Source organism: Lynx canadensis, chromosome B3 (genome assembly GCF_007474595.2).
Source record: "Lynx canadensis isolate LIC74 chromosome B3, mLynCan4.pri.v2, whole genome shotgun sequence".
In the NCBI taxonomy this organism is placed as follows: domain Eukaryota; kingdom Metazoa; phylum Chordata; class Mammalia; order Carnivora; family Felidae; genus Lynx; species Lynx canadensis.
Genome location: NC_044308.2, coordinates 48,723,931 through 48,743,179, shown reverse-complemented (window position 1 = coordinate 48,743,179; position 19,249 = coordinate 48,723,931). Strand labels below are relative to the sequence as shown.

General features: G+C 35.4%; 1 protein-coding gene across 1 annotated transcript in view; it reads right to left on the bottom strand.

The window, feature by feature from the left end:
* DNAAF4 (dynein axonemal assembly factor 4) overlaps window positions 1–19,249 on the bottom strand; it is a 63,055-nt gene that overhangs the window by 30,428 nt on the left and 13,378 nt on the right. Inside the window, 1 exon segment of the mRNA XM_030318131.1 lies at window positions 5,331–5,562. Within this exon segment, the coding sequence (XP_030173991.1) occupies window positions 5,331–5,562 (232 nt within the window).

Sequence of the window (19,249 nt, the reverse complement as noted above, 5' to 3'; positions counted from 1 at the left end):
GTTCCAAGTTGCATTTTTCTTTGTCTTGGCTGTCACCATCAATTAGAGATAAAGTATAAAAATTCTGACTGGAAGGTCTGTATACATCTGTTGGCTAGTCAGCTTTAGCAGGGTGAACTAGCTGGGCCATTACAAATGGCGGGATTTTTTCATCCTACACTCACTAGCTTCCCTGTAGAGGAATTCTCCAATCTGCATCCCAGGTACAGTAGGCTTGTGCATGCATATGTACATGTGCATGGGGATCCCTTGAATAAGTACTAAGATTTTCACAGTGCAGGTTTTCACTCAATCTCTGCATTTTCAATGCAGAAGAATCTTACTCAGTCTACAAGTGTGCAGAAAGGAAACCCCCAATTTTCTGTCATGATGAGGAAGAGATCTGGTAGTGAAACTCTATTTACACACTTTCAACCAATCTTTTTTTTTTTTTCCAGACTTACATTTGCCCTACCTTTCCAAGTTGAAAAGGGACAAATTAACCTGGCCTCAAGTCTCATCTCTCCCTCTACAACGTGTTTAGTAGCTTACCGAGCAAGTCAAAACTACATCAACAGAACAGGCTGATTCCAGTAACTGAACTCCTTCTAACAAGATAAGGAAGTCCCCATAATTAATTAACTAGACGTTCAATGATTCCCTTTCCCAGTCTCCTATAAATACAATAGTACGAGGGCCAGGACCCTCAAATGGAGGCTTCACTATGTCCGGCCATAAGCATAACTGAGGAATAAGAAGAACTTGAGAAAATCATGTGCACTTTGATGTTTTTCTGCCTAGAAGTATTTCCAATATACTCTATTCAATTTTACTAAGAAATAATTTATGTACAGTAAACTGTACTAATTTTACAGTGTATTAATTCAATGAGTTGACAGATGTATGCACCCATGAAATCACAATCATAATCAAGACAGAAAGTTTCTATCACTTCCAAGAGTCCCCTATGGCCACTTGAAGTTCATCCCTTCCTTTTACCTCTGGCCCCAGATAACCACTGATGTGCTGTCAGTCATTATAGAATGGTTAATATTTTCTACAATTTCATGCAGTATGGACTGGTTTGGTCTCTCTTTTTTATTGCAGAGTAGTATTTCATTTTTATGAATGTATGAGAGTTTGTTTATTCACTCATCTGTTGATGAACATCACTTCCAGTTTCTTGCCACTGTGAATAAAGTTGCCATAAACATTTGAATACAAGTCTTTAGGTGTATACCTCTCTCTTGTGTAAAAACTGAAGACAAGGATGTCTGAGTTACATGATAGGTATGTACTTAACTTTTAAGGAAGGAGCCAAAAACTTGTCCAAAGTAGTTGTACCATTTTACAGTTCTACCATTGGTGTACAAGAGCTATGGTTGCAGCATATCCTCAATAACACTTGTGTTGATGGTCTTTAATTTTCTGTTTTAGTCATTTTAGTGGATATGTGCTGTGTACTGTATCTCACTGTGGCTTTAAAATTTACTTATTTTGAGAGGGGGAAAAAGACAGCAGGCACACATGCGCATGTGCATAAGCATAGAGAAGGGGCAGAGAGATTGACTCCCAGGTGGGCTCCAAGCCGTCAGTGAGGAGCCAGACATGGGGCTCTATCTCACAAACTGTGAGATCATGACCTGAGCCAAAATCAAGAGTCAGAGGCTTAACAAACCGAGCCACCCAGGTATCGCTCTCATTGTGGTTTTAATTTGCATTTTCCTTACTAACAAATAATTTGAATATCTTTTCATATGTCTATTGGCCATTCATATGTCTTCCTCTTTTAAAAGTTCATTCAAATCTTTCATCCAATTGTTTATTGGATTGTCTTCTTACGTATGTGTTATGTACACAGTGAGGTAAGAGTCTACCCTCATTTGTTTCCATAAAGATATTCATTTGTTCTAGACCTTCCTTTACCTATTGAATTATCTTGTTACCTTTGGTTAAAATAATTGAACTATACATGTGTGGATCTATTTCTGGTCTCTGTATTCTGTTCTTTTCAACTTGTGTTTGTCTTTCACCAATTTCATCTTGTCTTGATTACTGTAGCTTGACGCTAAGTCTTCAAATCAGGTAGTGTGAGTCCTACATATTTGCTCTTATTTTTAAAAATTCATTTGGCTATTCTAGGTGATTTATATTCTCATATAAATATTAGAATCAGCTTGTCAATTTCTACAAAAAGATTACTGGGATTTCTACTGGAATTGCATTGAATCTATAGATGAGTTTAAGAAGAACTGACATCCGAACATTGAGTTTTCCAATTCAGGAACATGTTCTATCACTACATTTAGCTAGGACTTTTAAAATATCTCCCAGCAATCCTTCTGTAGTTTTCAGTGATGTGACCTTACACTTCTTTTGTTAAATTATTCCTACATATTTTCTCTTTTAATGTTATTATAAATAAATTAAAATGTAATTTCCCAGTTGTTTGCCTCTGGTAAATAAAATTTTAAGTGACTTATATCCTGAATTTATTAGTTCACCTATTAGTTCTAGTCGTCATATTTCTTAGGCATTTCCACATATACAATTGTGTCATCTACAAATAAGTTTTACTTCTTTCTGTCTAATCTTCATGCCTCTCTTTGCTTCTTCTTGTCGTAATGCAATGGTTAGGACCTCCAGTACAATGCTGAAAACAATCAGTGAAACTAGACATGCTTGCCTTGATCCTGGACCTACAGGGCAGGGCAAAGCATTCATTAATTCACCAATAAACATGAAGCTTACTATACATTTTTTTGTAAAAGGACTTCATTAAAGTAAAAAAGTACCTTTCTATTCCTAATCTGCTGAGAAATTTTTTTCATAAATGGGTGTTGGATTTTATCAAATACCTTTCTGCAATAGTAAAATGATCATATGTTTTTTCCTTTACTGTGTTAATATTCTTAATTACATTGAATAATTTTCAAATGCTAAACCAAATTTGCACATTATCCATTTCTATCAGTCAAAAGTTCTCTAAGCTGTGTGAAGAGAAAACATGACTACAGTTGATTAACCAAGAATGAGTTTTTGTTTTTGTTTTTCACTTAACAAGCTTGAAGGAAGGTAGGAAGGTAGTCCAATGCAGAGGTACTGGCTTTCCAATGTCTTTAATGTTGCAATCTCCTTCTTCTTCCCTATTCCATCATTCTTAGTGTATTTTGCCTCTTTGTGGTCTCAAGATAGCTAATGAGCTTTCTGCAAAGACCTTCATCTTACGTAGGAAAAGGAAAGGAGAAGCAAGCAGAAAGGAGTAATACTTTTCTATAAATCTTTAGCAGATTTCTTTTTGCATATCATCAGCCAGAGCTTGTCACCTGGCTACATCGAGTTACAAGACAGGCTGGGGAAATGAGGTGTTTTTGTTTTACTACTTTAAAATTACTTTGTTTATAAAAATAATTCAATATGCTTTGTTCCTTATTTTTTTATAATAAAAAATTTCAAGCATATATAAAAGTAGGCAGAATAGAATAATTAACCATCATGCATTCATGACCTGACTTCAATTATCAACTCCTGGCCAATATCACTTCATCTTCTATCTAGTTTCACATATTATTTGAAGCCAATCTCAGACATATTTTTTTCATCCATACATATTTCAGTAGGTATCTCTATGAGATAAGGACTTTTTTTTTTAATTTAAAAATGTTTGTTTATTTTTGAGACAGAGTATGAGCAGGGGAGGGGCAGAGAGAGGGGGAGACACAGAATCCGAACCAGGCTCCAGGCTCTGAGATGTCAGCACAGAGCCCAAAGTGGGGCTCAAACTCACAAACCAGGAGATCATGACCTGAGCTCAAGTCAGATGCTTAACCGACTGAGCCACCCAGGTGCCTCTGGAAATTTTTTACTTCTATAATCACCTTAATATAAAATACTAAGTAGTTTTCAACAAAATGACATCACCCAATATTGAAGTTCTAGGTCCAAGAAGAGCATGGATGTCACACACACATTTAACTCCTATGCCCTGCAAAGTAACTGAATCACAGTATAGACTCCTAGCTTCACATTAAGAGATAAAATTAGGGGGATGTGCTTTATAATATGGAACTGGTAATTAAAACTTCCAAGGTTTTGCTATTTCTTCATTAGTAATATTTTGGTTAAGCACAAACTGAGTCACTCTTCAAAGTTATTTTAAGGCTTTGGGATGCTAGGCAACAAACATTTAAAAGGTAATATTTTTTCAAACCAGTATTATACACTTTGAGTACTTCTTCCCTAACACATTTCTGATTGCAAATGTCTCCTTCATACAAACAAACCCTGCCAAAATATGTTATAAATCAAATAATGAACATGGCTAATCTGCCTGTTTTATCTGTGTAGCAATATAACACAACAATGGTCTTCACCTACTCTGGAGCCTGATCACCTGAGTCCAAATTCTGACTCTACCATTTATGAGCAGTGTTACCTTGGGCTAGTAATACCCTCTATGCCTTTTCTCACCTGGAAAATGGGAATAATCATGGTTCTTAAATCATAGGATCATTTAATGACTTTTCAACACACTCAACCTCACTTAAAGTGAGGTAAAGACATATAGCCTAGAAGAAAGAGTATAGAGCTCAAATCCCACAAGTTAACTTATTGGGTAGTTTATCATTTCTGAATATCTACTTCCTCTAATAAGAATAGCAGCACTTAGCCCAAAGTGTTGTTGTGAAGACTGAGTCACACAATCAATAAAATCACCTGGCATAGAGAAATCACCCAATAAATGTTAATTATTGTTATTACATAAGTGATTTTGCTACAAAATGTTCCATTTACAAAATATACGAAATATAACCAAAGCAAAGTTTAATATTCTAAAATCAGATAAAATCAAACTCTTAGCTTTCAATAAAGAAATATGTTCTTTTACCTATTTCTAAACACATCAGGATCGAAGGCCAGGAAAACCCTTGTTTGCTTACAACTAAGTTTGTGTAAGGGTACTCATGTTCCTCAGTCATGTGACGAAAATGTATTTTAATGAGATTCCTAGTTTCTTATCTCTAAAGAAATAAATGAATGCTCCTGGCGCTGCTAGTCCACTCCAAGTCTTTTTGGACCTGAGTTAAACACATATTTAACAACACTTGCATACATTTCAAAATGAAGCACACAAGCAAAACCAACACTGAATCCTTGCTCATTGTATTTTGAAAATGTCACTACTTCCTAAAAGAAGAAATAGATCTTTCACCTTAGGCTTTATGTTATAGTACTTATTCTCTATATACCAAAATAATGACCTAATAGTGTAAATAGATTATGAAAATAAAAAGTGACACATACACTTCACCAACAGGCCCTACTTTCCCAGAAAATATTAATCACTGTACCTTTAGTGGCAAGATTTCTAGATGCTGAAATTCTAGTATGGCTTTTATGTTTTAATTTTTTTCTCTCTTCTTCAATTTGCTTTTCTTGTTCACAGAATTTCTCTTCTCTATGAATTCTTTTTTGTTCTTCAGCTTTTCTTTGACATTCTTTCCAGGCTTCCAATTCTTTAGTTGCTTTCATTCGTTCATTTTCTTTCATATCTTCTATTTTTTTCCTCTCCTCTTCTTCAATCTGTAAAAATTACAATTACCAAAACTTTAAAACATGTAAAAAGCAACATTTTAAAAATAAAAACTGCATTATAATAGTCTTACCTCTAAATTCTTGTCATTGAATCTGCAGCAATTGTTAGTAGTGAATAAAAAATTAAAATGGGAATAGCAAATGATTTAGTATGTCAATGAACACAGGTTTTGGCTCCAGATTTACCATTAACTATTGATACCATCTTGAGCAATCATTTTCTCTAGCTTCAGTTTACTTATACGTAAAATGGGGGCAGGCATTCAATTAATCAGTTTACTTATACGTAAAATGGGGGCAGGCATTCAATTAAATGATATCTAAGGGCTTGGTTAAAAAAAAATTGTTTTTTTCTAAAAAACAAGTCAGTTGTTCCAAAATTTACACACACACACACACACACACACACACACACACACACACGCCTTTCTATGTATGCCAGCCTTACCTTGTCTTGGGACTGAAGTTGTGCCTACATTCACCTGAGAAACAAGGGAATAGTAAGAAAGGAAACAGGAAGGATGAACTACGGAATTTGTCTCTGGTGGGTAGAAATGTTTGAACTTTGGATGCTGTTGCTGACAAATATGTTTGCAGTAGCAGTTGTTTGAAGCTTCCACAAGAAAAGCTATCAGATGAATTTGAAAGCAGTGCATCATACAGGAGTGTGCTCTTTTTCCCTCTTATAAAATTCCTTCATATGGGCAAGAAAGAAAAAAAAAAGCCTGTGAAAGCCAAACTGGTTGGTGTAAATGACTGATTTACGGCCACTAGCTGTATGTGGCTAAGGAAGTACTTAAAATGTGGCTAATGTGGGGTGCCTGGGTGGCTCAGTTGGTTAGGTGACAGACTCTTGGTCTCAGCTCAGGTCATGATCTCACAGTTTTTGAGTCTGAGCCCTGAATCAGGCTTTGCAATAACGGTGCTGAGCTTACTTGGGATTCCCTCTTCTCTCTCTCTGCCCCATCCCCAACTGCACTCTCTCTCTCAATAAATAAGTAAACTCAAAAAAAGGTTTTTTTATGTGGCTAATGTGACTGAAAAACTAAATTTTTATTTTATTTAAGTTTCATTAACGTAAATTTAAGTTAATTTACATTTCTTTTTTTAAATTTTTTTTAACATTTATTTTTGAGACAGAGAGAGACAGAGCATGAATGGGGGGGTCAGAGAGAGAGGGAGACTTAATTTACATTTAAATACTACATTTGGCACAGCTCTAGAATAACATGCTGAGATGGAGTTTCCTAGAAGCTGAATTATTTCAGAATACAGAATAAACATTCTAAGTATGAAACTGCACTGAAGAGGTGTTCTGTAGTATCTCCATGACCTAATACCTTCTTCTGGAAGACTGTTATTTTCCTACTGGATCATGGAACACTGACTTCAAAATAAATTTCACAGAGTACTGAACAGGAGTTTCCTATAGTCCGAGAATTGCACATAAGGCCTAAACTAAGCACAAAATATGGTAATTTTTGCATGTTCTAAGTTCAGAGAGCTGCCAAAAGGTTGGGCCAGGAAGGATCTTACGTGTGGCAACGAGCCAGCCTTTAAATGACCGACAACAGGGCATGATGACCAGTCACTGTTAGCCAGAGACAGCCACAACCTAAAAGGAGAAGATGACAACTTCACCCAGTTAAATATTATGTTTGCCTTTTTTCCTCTCCTTCCTCTCTGCCCCAACACATGGAAGAAGGGAAAAGTATGTGCAGTCAGAACGCCCTTAATCCCTCAGAATCTCTACAAGCGAAGTGAATTTTGAAAAGTTTTTAAAAACATGTAAGACTAAGCCTTAACTACCAAAAATGAGACTACCCTTATAACCAAAAGTAACAGGAAAATTATGGTATTATAGCAAAGATATAATTAAGAGAACTACATATGTATATACATATATATACATACATATAGAAATACACATACATACATATATACACATATACATTTATGATTTGATTTATAATACACTATATTTTTAAAAAAAGGCTAACTCTTCAGGGAGAAATGGGGAAGAGGAAGGGCCAAGAAAGGCTTTACAGAGCAGGTGACAGAAGGGACTAGAATGAACAGAAAAACATGAAGAATACCACAAAGCTTACAATAAAAGGAAAAGAGAGACTAAATATATCAAAGAGAAAGACAAACAAATGTTAAACTATCCTTGAAGTTCCTTTGTTAAAAAAAATATGATATGGGAAACATACCTCTTAAAGAAAGGCTTTAATAGTAAACTACAGTAAACAGAAAAACTCAGAAGGGGACTGAAGATGGGGACATCTACGTTTCTTTTTTTTCCCCTAATGTGTATTTTATTTATTTATGTTTTTTTTTTTTCAACGTTTATTCATTTTGAGACAGAGAGAGACAGAGCATGAACGGGGGGGGGGGGGGGCGGAGAGAGAGGGAAACACAGAATCGGAAACAGGCTCCAGGCTCTGAGCCATCAGCCCAGAGCCCGACGCGGGGCTCGAACTCACGGACCGCGAGATCGTGACCTGGCTGAAGTCAGACGCTTAACCGACTGCGCCACCCAGGCGCCCCTATTTATTTATGTTTGAAAGAGAGAGAGAGAGACAGTGAATGTGAGCATGAGTGGGGGAGGGGCAGAGAGAGAGAGGAGAATCTGAAACAGGCTCCCTGCTGTCAGCACAGAGCTTAACTGACTGAGCCACCCAAGCGCTCCCATCTACATTTCTTTTAATTTGGAATGAATGTCTGGTTTATTAAGGCATTGTTCTTTATAAACCAATCTCTATTATGAATTACATGCAAAAATCATAAAATTAGCAAATTGAATTGAGGAAAATATTAAAATTATAATGCATCTTGATCAAATACCATTATTTCTTATTTATCATACTAGGAAATGAAAAGAGAAAAAACAATATAATTTCATTACATGCCAAAATATCAGTTGATACTAGGCATAAAAGAAAAATTTTACTTAAAAAGGACTCATATAACATCACACTTCATGGTGAAGCATTAGATATATTTCTAGCAAAATCACTAAGCCAGACTGACTACTATTGTACTATTTTCCTAGAGATCATAGCCTATACAATAGAATTTTAAAAACAAGAAATATAAGTACAGATTGTAAGGAAATAAAATTGTTATTATTTGCAAATAATTAGATTACCTGAAAGAACCAAAATAACAAACTGACAAACTATTAGAACTATAAGGAAAGTAAGTTCAGCAAGACAATTATATACAAGATCAACTAATAGAAACTCATAAAAACTAACCTTCCTACAAACTGGCAGTAAACGATTAGAAAAATACATTGGAAAAAAACATTGCATTAGTAATTGGCAAAAAAAAACTTTAAAAATCCTAAGAATAAGCTTAACAAAAAAGCTATTTACTAACAAAGTATTTACTAACAAAGCTATTTACTAACAAAGTAAATCCTATATGTATGTTAAATAATTTTCCTGAGGGATAAGTCCAAATAAATGGAGATAAATGCCATGTTCCTAGAGAGAAATCTCAATGTAAATACGTTGATATTCTGAAAATTAACTTATAGAGTCAATGTAGATCTAATCAAAATACCACCAAAACTTCTTAGGGAGCTTTGTAAGTAATGCAAAAATTACCTGCAAAAAAAAAAAAAATATATATATATATATATATATTTTATATAAATTTATTTATATGTATATAATATACATATATATGTATATATATATATATATATATATATATACATAGTTATCTCAGAGGCATGAAGGGGTTGGCAATTCCCATACACAAACATCAAGTATAAAGCTGGACAAATCTATCCAAAACAACCATTCTGGAGCACAGGAAACTAACCAAAGACAGCCTGCAAATTGAGAAGTGTTTGCTCTAGAATAAATGCTAAAGTAAAACGTAAGAACAGTGGGAGGCTAGACCTGTCTGCCTGAGGTTGCTCCAGACCACCCACTGCCAGCATGAATAATGAAACTGGCAGTTCTGCCAACATAAAGCTAGCAAAAAGAATCCAACAGCTTTGTTGGCAAAAAGGGTGGACTCATTTCAGGGTGGGACAGCAAAAAACCATGGATTTGGTGGATGAAAGTGATGGACTTCAGGGTGCCTGGGTGGCTCAGTCGGTTGAGCATCTGACTTCAGCTTGGGTTATGATCTCACAATTTGTGGGTTCAAGCCCCGCATCAGGCTCTGTGCTGACCACTTGCTCAGAGCCTGCAGCCTGCTTCAGATTCTGTGTCTCCCTCTCTCTCTCTCTGCCCCTCCCCTGCTCATGCTCTGTCTCTCTCTGTCTCTTAAAAATAAATAAATGTTAAGAAAATTTTTGGGGCGCCTGGGTGGCTCAGTCGGTTCAGCATCCGACTTTGGCTCAGGTCATGATCTCGCGGTCCGTGAGTTCGAGCCCCGCGTCGGGCTCTGTGCTGACAGCTCAGAGCCTGGAGCCTGTTTCAGATTCTGTGTCTCCCTCTCTCTCTGCCCCTCCCCTGTTCATGCTCTGTCTCTCTCTGTCTCAAAAATAAATAAACGTTAAAAAAAAAAAAGTGATGGACTTCATTGTGAATAAATAGGGAAATTTTGAAGTTGGTAGGGGTCCTGGTTAGGATAAGTGCCTAACTAGTCAGAAAATTAATAGAAAGATCATGTAAATGAGAAAAACACAGAAGGTCTACGAAAAGCTTACAAGTCTGGCTAAATGGAAAGGTATGTATTTATTAGGAAGACCTGAGAAAGCCTGGCATAAAACGAAACCAAGGTGAGGTGCCTGGCTGGCTCAGTTGGTACAGCAGGTGACTCTGGACCTCGGGGTCGTGAGTTTGAGCCTCACATTGGGTGTAGAGATTAAAAATAAAATTAAAAAAAAAAAAGTGAAACCAACAAAGAGTTGAAAACTGGCTCCAACTTTGAATGTATTCTAAATCCTACCCACAGACCAATCAGCAAAGGGTGGTAGCCTTTACCACCTCTGCCCATATCATTAGCTAACAATTAAGCTATGCAGACACAGGAAAGACCTCTAAGGAAGCCAGCCTAAAGAATAAGAATTAAAAAACTTAGCAGAGACATCAGCAATTGTGTACTACAAAGGAGACCAGACTGATTTCACAGTTAAAGTACAGGCAAGTTACTAAAAAATAAACAGCCCTCAATAAATAAACTAACAAACAAACAAAAAAATACAACAGGACCCAGAATTTCTATAATCTATTAACTAAATGTAAAGGGTATTTTGTTTGTTTTTTGTTTTTTTGAGAGAGAGAGTATGCTCACCCACATGAGTGGGGGAGGGGCAGAGGGAGAGGGACATAGAGAATCTCAAGCAGGCTCCATGCCCAGGGCAGAGCTCAATGCAGGGCTCCATTCCACAACTGTGAGACCATTACCTGTGCTGAAATCAAGAGTTGGATTCTCAACTGACTGAGCCACCATAAAATGTATACTTTTCAATCAATAATATTTCAGAAAACAATTGATAAAAATTTCTCAAATTTGATGAAAACATGAATCCATAGCTCCAATAAGTTCAACAAACCAAAGTAAAATGAACACAGAGATATACCTGAATGCAACTTAGTGAAACTGCCAAGTTAATACAAGAGCCAAACAAAGGAAAATCTTGAAAGCAGCAAGAATAAGATGGCTCATCATGTACAGGAAATGACAATACAAATAAGGCTAATTCCTCATTAGAAATGATGAAGGACAAAAAAAGTCAAACGCCATGTTCAAAGCACTGACAAAAAATATATAAACTATGAATTCCATGTCCAGCAAAACCACTCTTCATAAATGAAGATGAAATAAACACATTCCAAGATAAATAAACCTGAGAAGATGTGTTGTTAGCAGACCTGCCCTACGAGATATACTCAAAAAAGTTCTTCAGCCTAAAAGGAAATGGCACCCAACACTAACACAGATCCATAAGAAGGAATGAAGAATATGGGAAATTGTAAATATGTTCATAAATATAAAAAACAATACAAATGGATAAACAAAATGTGGTATATACATAACAGACCATTATTAAGCTTTAAAATGGAAGAAAATTCTGACACATGCTATATGTGAATAAACCTGAAGACATTATGCTAAATGAAATAAGCCAGTCACAAAAGGACAAACATGGTATGATTTCAATGACATGAGGTACCTAAAGTAGTGAAATTCATAGAAACAGAAAGGAAAATGGGTATTGCCAGGATCTGAGGGAATGGGGGAATGCGGAGTTATTATTGTTTAATGGGCACAGTGTTTCAATTTTGTAAGATTAACAAAGCTCTGGAGATGCATGGTGATGATGGGAGCACAACATTAATGTATTTAAAGCCACTGAGCTTCAAAATTAATGATTAAAACAAAAATTTTATGTTACATATATTATATCACAACTTAAATTTAAAAAGATAATGCAATTCAACATCCATTTATGATCAAAATTCTCAAAGTGGGTACAGAGGTGACATACCTCAGCATAATAAATGCCATGTACATCAAGCTCACAGCTAACAAGATACTTGACAGTGAAAAGCTGAAAGCTTTTCTTCTACAGTCAGGAACAAGAGAAGGATGCACACTTTCACCACATTTATTCAACACAGTATTAAAAGTCCTAGTCAGAGCAAGAAATAAAAGGCACCCAAATCAGAAAGGAAGAAGTCAAATTGTCACTATTTCCAACAGACATGATATTCTATATAGAAAATCCTCAAGACTCCACCAAAAAACTGTTAGAATAAACAAATTCAGTAAAGTTGCAGGATACAAAACCAATGTACAAAAATCTGTTGCATTTCTGTACACTAATAATGAGCTATCAGAAAGAGAAATTGAGAAAGCATGGGGTGCCTGGGTGGCTCAGTTGGTTAAACATCTGACTTCAGGTCATGATCTTATAGTTCATGGGTTCGAGCCCCATGTCGGGCTCTATGCTGACATCTTGGAGCCTGGAGCCTGCTTCAGATTCTGTGTCTCCCTCTCTCTCTGTTCCTTCCCCATTCACACTCTGTCTCATAAAAGTAAATAATACTTAAAAAAAATTAAAGAAAGCAATCCCATTTATAATTATATCAAAAGAACAAGGAGGTAAAAGACTTGTACACTGAAAACCATTAAGACATTAATGAAAAGAAATTGGAGAAGACACAAATAAATGAACTAAATTAATTGAACCAAGGAGGTAAAAGAATTGTACACTGAAAACCATTAAGACATTAATGAAAAGAAACTGGAGAAGACACAAATAAATGGAATATTCCAGGCCTATGAATTAGAAGAATTAATATTGTTCCAGTGTCCAAACCATGCAAAACAATCTACAGAGTCAATGAAATCTCTACGAAATTCCAATGTCCTTTTTCACAAAAATTGAAAACAACAATCCTAAAATTTATATGGAACCAAAGAAAACCCTGAATGACCAAAACAATCTTGAGAAAGAACAAAGCTGGGGCAGCAAGCCCACAGATTTCAAACTATATTACAAAGCTACAGTAATTAAAACTTACAAGTATGGTATTGGCATGGTGCCTAGGTGGCTCAGTCAGTTAAGCTATCCAACTGTTGGTCTCAGCTCAGGTCTTGATTTCAGGGTTGTGAGTTCAAGCTCCACACTGGGCTCCATGCTGGGCATGAAGCCTACTTTTTAAAAAATAAAAGTATGGTACTGGCATAAAAACAGACACACAGATCAATGATCCAGAACAGAGAGCCCAAAAATAAACCAATGCATATATGGCCAATTAATTTATGATAAAGGAACCAAAAATATATAATGGGGAGAGGACAGTCTCTTCAATAAATGATACTGGAAAAACTGGATATCCACCACATGCAAAAGAATAAAATTGAGCCATTACCTTACACCATACACAAAATTTAATTCAAAATGGATTAAAGACTTGGATGTAGGATCTGAAACCATAAAATTCATAGAAGAAAACACAGGTAGTAAATTTCTCAATAACTTGTCATAGTGATTTTTTGGATTTGACACCAAAAGCAAAGGCAAGAAAAGCAAAAACAAACAAGCAGAATTACACCAAACTAAGAAGCTTCTGCACAGCAAAGGAAATCATCAACAAAATGAAAACAAAAATCTACTAAATGAAATATTTGCAAATTAAAATATCTTATAAGGGGCAACTCAACACCAAAAGTACAAACCATCCAATTAAAAAAAGAACAGAGGATCCAAATAGACATTTTACCAAAGAAGACATACAGGTGGCCAACAGGTGCATTAAAAAATGTTGAATGTCACTAAATACTAGGGAAATGCAAACGGAAACCTCAGTGAGGTATCACCTCACAGCTGTTAGAATGGCTAGTATCAAAAAAGACAAGAAATAACAAGTGTTGGTGAGGATGTGGAGAAAAGGGAACCCTTGTACACTGTTAGGAGAAATGTAAATTGGTGCAACCATTACGGAAATCAGTATAGAGATTCCTCAAAAAATTAACAATAGAACTACCACATGATCCAGTAACTCTACTTCCAAAGAAAATGAAAACACATATTCAAAAAGATATACAATGCCCCTCCCCATCTTTACTGTAGCATTAATTACAACAGCCAAGGCATGGAAACAACCTAAGTGTCTACTGGTGGATAAATGGATAAAGAAAATATGGAATATATACACAACAGGGTATTGTTCAGCCACAAAAAGGAATAAAATTTTGCCATTTACAACAACATGGATGAACCTTGAGGGCATTATGATAAGTGAAATAAATCAGAGAAAGACATACCATGTGATCTCACTTTTATGTGGAATCTAAAACAAACAAACAAACAAAAAACCCTCAAGCTCATAGATACAGTGAACAAACTGGTGGTTACCAGTGATGGGATGCTGGGTTAGGCAAAATGCATGAAAGGGGTCAAAAGGTATAAATTTCCAGTTATAAAACAAACAAACCATGAGGGGAAAAAAGTGCTGCTGATTTATTACATTACATTGTTTAATCAAGAAAAAAGACAATACAGACTTTTTTTGGCCTTTATTCTCTTGATTTATTTAAAACCCTAAGATTTTTTTTTAAAAGCAATAAGTTTTTATTTAATTTTTTTTATTCCAAGTCTTTATTTAAATTCAAGTTAGTTAACATGTAGTGTAGTATTGGTTTCAGGAGAATTTAGTGATTCATCACTTACATACAATACCCAGTGCTCATCAAAACAAGTGACCTCCTCAATGCCCATCATTCATCTTGCCCATCACCCACTAATCTCTACTCCAGCAACCCTCAGTTTGTTCTCTATAGTTAAAAATCTCTTTAAGATGGTTTGTCTCCCTGTTTTTATCTTATTGTATTTTTCCTTCCCTGCCTCTATGCTCATCTGTTTTGTTTCTTAAATTCCACATGAGTGAAATCATATGGTATTTGTCTTCTCTGACTCATTTTGTTTAGCATAATACACTCCAGTTCCATCTACATTGTTGCAATGTACACACACTACATTTTCTTTATCCATTCATCTGCCAATGGACATTGGGCTCTTTGCATACTTTGGCTATTGTTGACAGTGCTGCTATAAATATGGGGGTGCATGTGCCCCTTCAAAGAAGTATTTTTGTATTCTTTGGATAAATACCTAGTAGTGCAATTGCTGGGTCGTAGGGCAGTTCTAAATTTAACAAAAAGCAATAATTTTTAAAGTACAGTAATATGTACTGTTGAGTTATAACAAATACATATACCTAAATGGCAAAGCAGACCAAAGAGAGGGGGAGATAACAGAGTTTTATTTGAACAAACTTGCTATATTTTACTGGAAGAGAATCAGTGCTTTCTTGAAGTAGATTGTTAGAAGTTAAAGGTGCATATAGCAACCACTGAAAAGTTTTACAACTATATATACATATACATATATATATATATATACACACATATATATACATGTACATATATATGTACACATATATACGTACATATACGTATATACATGTACATATGTATATATGTACATATATGTAAATATATATGTATACATATGTATACACGTACATATATATGTATATGTATATATATGTAAATATATATATGTATATATATATGTAATAAAGGAGCTCTAGTTCCAGTTTTGACATGCAGAAAGCTTAGAGGTTGTTACTCCAGTCCTTACAACAACAAAAAAAAGATGGACAAAGTGAAAAACAACTAGTTTTCTTGGACTCATTAGAGAAGTGAGTTGCAGGGCAAACTGTTAGCCTGAAATCTGGACAGACAGGTATATCCAAAACACACAAAGATGTAATTGCCTCTAGCAAAAATAACTAGAGCTATAAAATAGTAGGAACACTTAAATGGGTCATTTTGACAAAATACTAGAACTGAAGGGTGGACTAGCAGGACTACTGATAAAGTGTTTGAGGCCACAGTCTTGAGAAGTGCCCCTATATTTTTGTGGGCTTCACCTTCAGAAACCACATTAGGCTACATTGATGAAGCTCTGAATATTAACTTTGTGTCTCTGGCAGAGGGAGGGGAAGAATAATCATTGTGGATTACAGAAATACCCAGAGCACTGTCCTTAACAAAGATCTACTAGCCAGAGTCAAGGACCTTGCCAGAGCGGAAGTCCCTTATCTCTGCTGGGAAAGAAAATCCCTCCCACTTCAGTCTTCTCCAGCTTTCCTGTCCCACTTATGGGGAGAAGGAAATAGTCAGTAGTCAAGGATTCAAGAAAATAGACCAGGAACAGTGCAGTCAAGGAAGGGAATAGGAGGCAGTGGGAAAAAGCTGTCTCACTGGAGGAAAACTTGAAAGATCACAGCTCCAAGATACAGGCCCATGGAAAAAGTGATATTTAACTGAAAGTCTATGAATGCTTCTCTTCCCTTATAAATTTACTACCATACCTAGGGGGTTCCAGGACAATGAGAGTAGATTATATAAGAGAGAGTCTTATGATAAAAACTCTTACAGAAGAGGAATAGAAGCCCAAAGTCAAAGGGGAGTTCAAAAAAACAAAACAGACACCAGAGGCCTCTGATACCAACAGCTACAGCTAACATTAAACATAGCCTAAATCCCAGCCACATTAAAATAAATCAGCCTAATAACCTGTTTCTACTACCTGATATAACATGTATAGCTTTCAATAAAAAATTGCAAGGCATGCCAAAGGTATGTATGTTTACATACATATTTAATGTTATGTATGTTACAAAGTTACCATTTGACTAGACTTCAAATTCACGGGAACAAAACTAAAAGAATTGATGAAGAAAAATTATTTCTCAAACCAGATTTGGACTAATGGAAATGAGTTAATATATTTTTATATCCTACCCTTTATGTTTTCCTTTCTGCTCAGTAATAATCTTGTTCATTTCTGATAACAGCTTTTACAAACAGTTTCCTTTTTAGAGATGCCTAAGTGCATTCTGCTACTTCCATCTCAAGACTTTGCTGTTGAGAAGATTAAGTACCATCTAACCATTTCAGTTCTTTCCATTTTTCTCTCAACAAAAGTATTTTTGCTTCCACACTCTCTTCTTTCCAAGGCTAACAAATATCCTAATGGGTAGAATGAATGAATGAATGAATGAATGAATGAATGAATTTTAACCACACATCTGGAAAAGATGAAAAAGTTTGAAGTAAACAAAAAAATGGACATGTATGATTGCTGAAAGTATACTTCTATACAGATGTTGTGAATCTGGGATACACTTACACAAAAAGGATGTAGGTCAGCACACCTGACAAAATGTACATATAAGAAAAGCAGTGTCAGAGATACTGTCTTTTCTGATGACTACCTGTTAATAGCTAAAGTTAATTTCTCATATGCTTAGAAATTTGGTAGATTTACACAGAAAATTAGTAAATTATTATTACAGAAAAAAGAAATTAAAGGTAGAAACAAAAATCATCAGAAGGTAAGTGTTGCTCCTTTTTAAAAAAATGTTTTCTTATTCTGAAAAATATGCATTTATTATGGTGAGAACACAGAAAATAGAAAAGAAAAAAGAAAAAAGAAAAAAAATTACTAGTGATCTCACTATTTTCTATTCATTTTCTATTTTCTATTCATTTTTTAATTATAAAAATAAGATTTTATATAATGATCTTTTCAAACTGCCAAATAACACACAGATATGCTACAATAATAACTGAAATGAAAAAGCCAATCTTTAAATCAAATAGAATTGCAAAGGCCCCAGAATAGCCAAAATATCTTGAAAAAAAAAAAAAAAACTTGGGGGGCTCATACTTTCTGATGACTATAAACAACAAAATGAAAAATAACAAGTTTTGGCAAGGATGTAGAAAAATTGGAATCATCACATATTGCTGAAGAGAATGCCAAATGGTACAGTCATTATGGAAAATTGTTTGGTGGCTCCTCAAAAAGTTAAATGTCCCAGCAATTCTACTCCTAGGTATATACACAAAAGAATTGAAAACAGGTACTCAAAAAAATAATTATAAGTGAACGTTCATAGCAGTGCTATTTACAATAGCTAAAAGGTGAAAAGAACTTGAATTTCCACCAACTGATGAACAAAGAAACAAACTGCGGTATATCCATACAATGGAGTATCATTCAGCTATAAAAATGAATGAAGGTCTCACCTATTTTACAAAATGAATGAGGGACACCTGGGTGGCTCAGTCGGTTGAGCATCCGACTTCAGCACAGGTCATGATCTCACAGTCTGTGAGTTCAAGCCCTGCATCAGGCTCTGTGCTGAAAGCTCAGAGCCTGGAGCCTGTTTCCGATTCTGTGTCTCCCTCTCTCTCTGCCCCCTGCCCTGCTCATGCTGTCTCTCTCAAAAAGTAAATAAACATTAAAATAAATAAATAAATGAACTCAAAAACATTATGCTTAGTGAAAAAAGGCAGATACCAAAGGTCATATATTGTACGTGAAATGTCCGGAATAGACAAATCCATAGAGACAGAAGGTAGATAGGGACTACAGAGGAGGAGAGAATAGTGAGTGACTGCTAATGGGTATGGGGTTCCTTTCTGAAGCGATGAAAATGTTCTGGAACCACATAGTCATGATGGTTGCATAACTTGTAATTAAGCTAAAAGCCATAGAATTGTATACTTTATTTTTTTTAATACTTTTATTTATTTATTTATTTATTTATTTATTTTAACTTTTTTTTTACATTTATTTATTTTAGAGAGAGAGACAGAGCATGAGCAGGGGAGGGGCAGAGAGAGAGGGAGACACAGAATGTGAAGCACACTCCAGGCTCTGATCTGTCAGCACAGAGCCCTATGTGGGGCTCGAACTCACAAACCGTGAGGTCATGACCTGAACCGAAGTCAGACACTTAACCGGCTGAGCCACCCAGGAGCCCCCAGAATTGTACACTTTAAGAGTGAACTGTACAGTGTATGAAGGAAATCTCAAAGCTGTTATTTTTAAAAAAGGAGTAAGTGTAGGGCAAATGATGGGATAAGAGAGGAAAAGACCAACCAAAAATAAAGGTTCTGCTTACCAACATCTGAAAGAATTAAAAATGGAGGAAAGGGGAATGGGTAGGTTTCAAAGATACATTTCAAATTAAAATGGCATTGAGGACCAAATCAAAACCACCATGAGATACCATCTCACACCCATTAGGATGGCTACTATCCAAGACAAAAAGTCATAAAAGAGTTAAAGAATATTCATTAGCTCAAGTATATTTTCTGACCACAATGGCATGAAAGC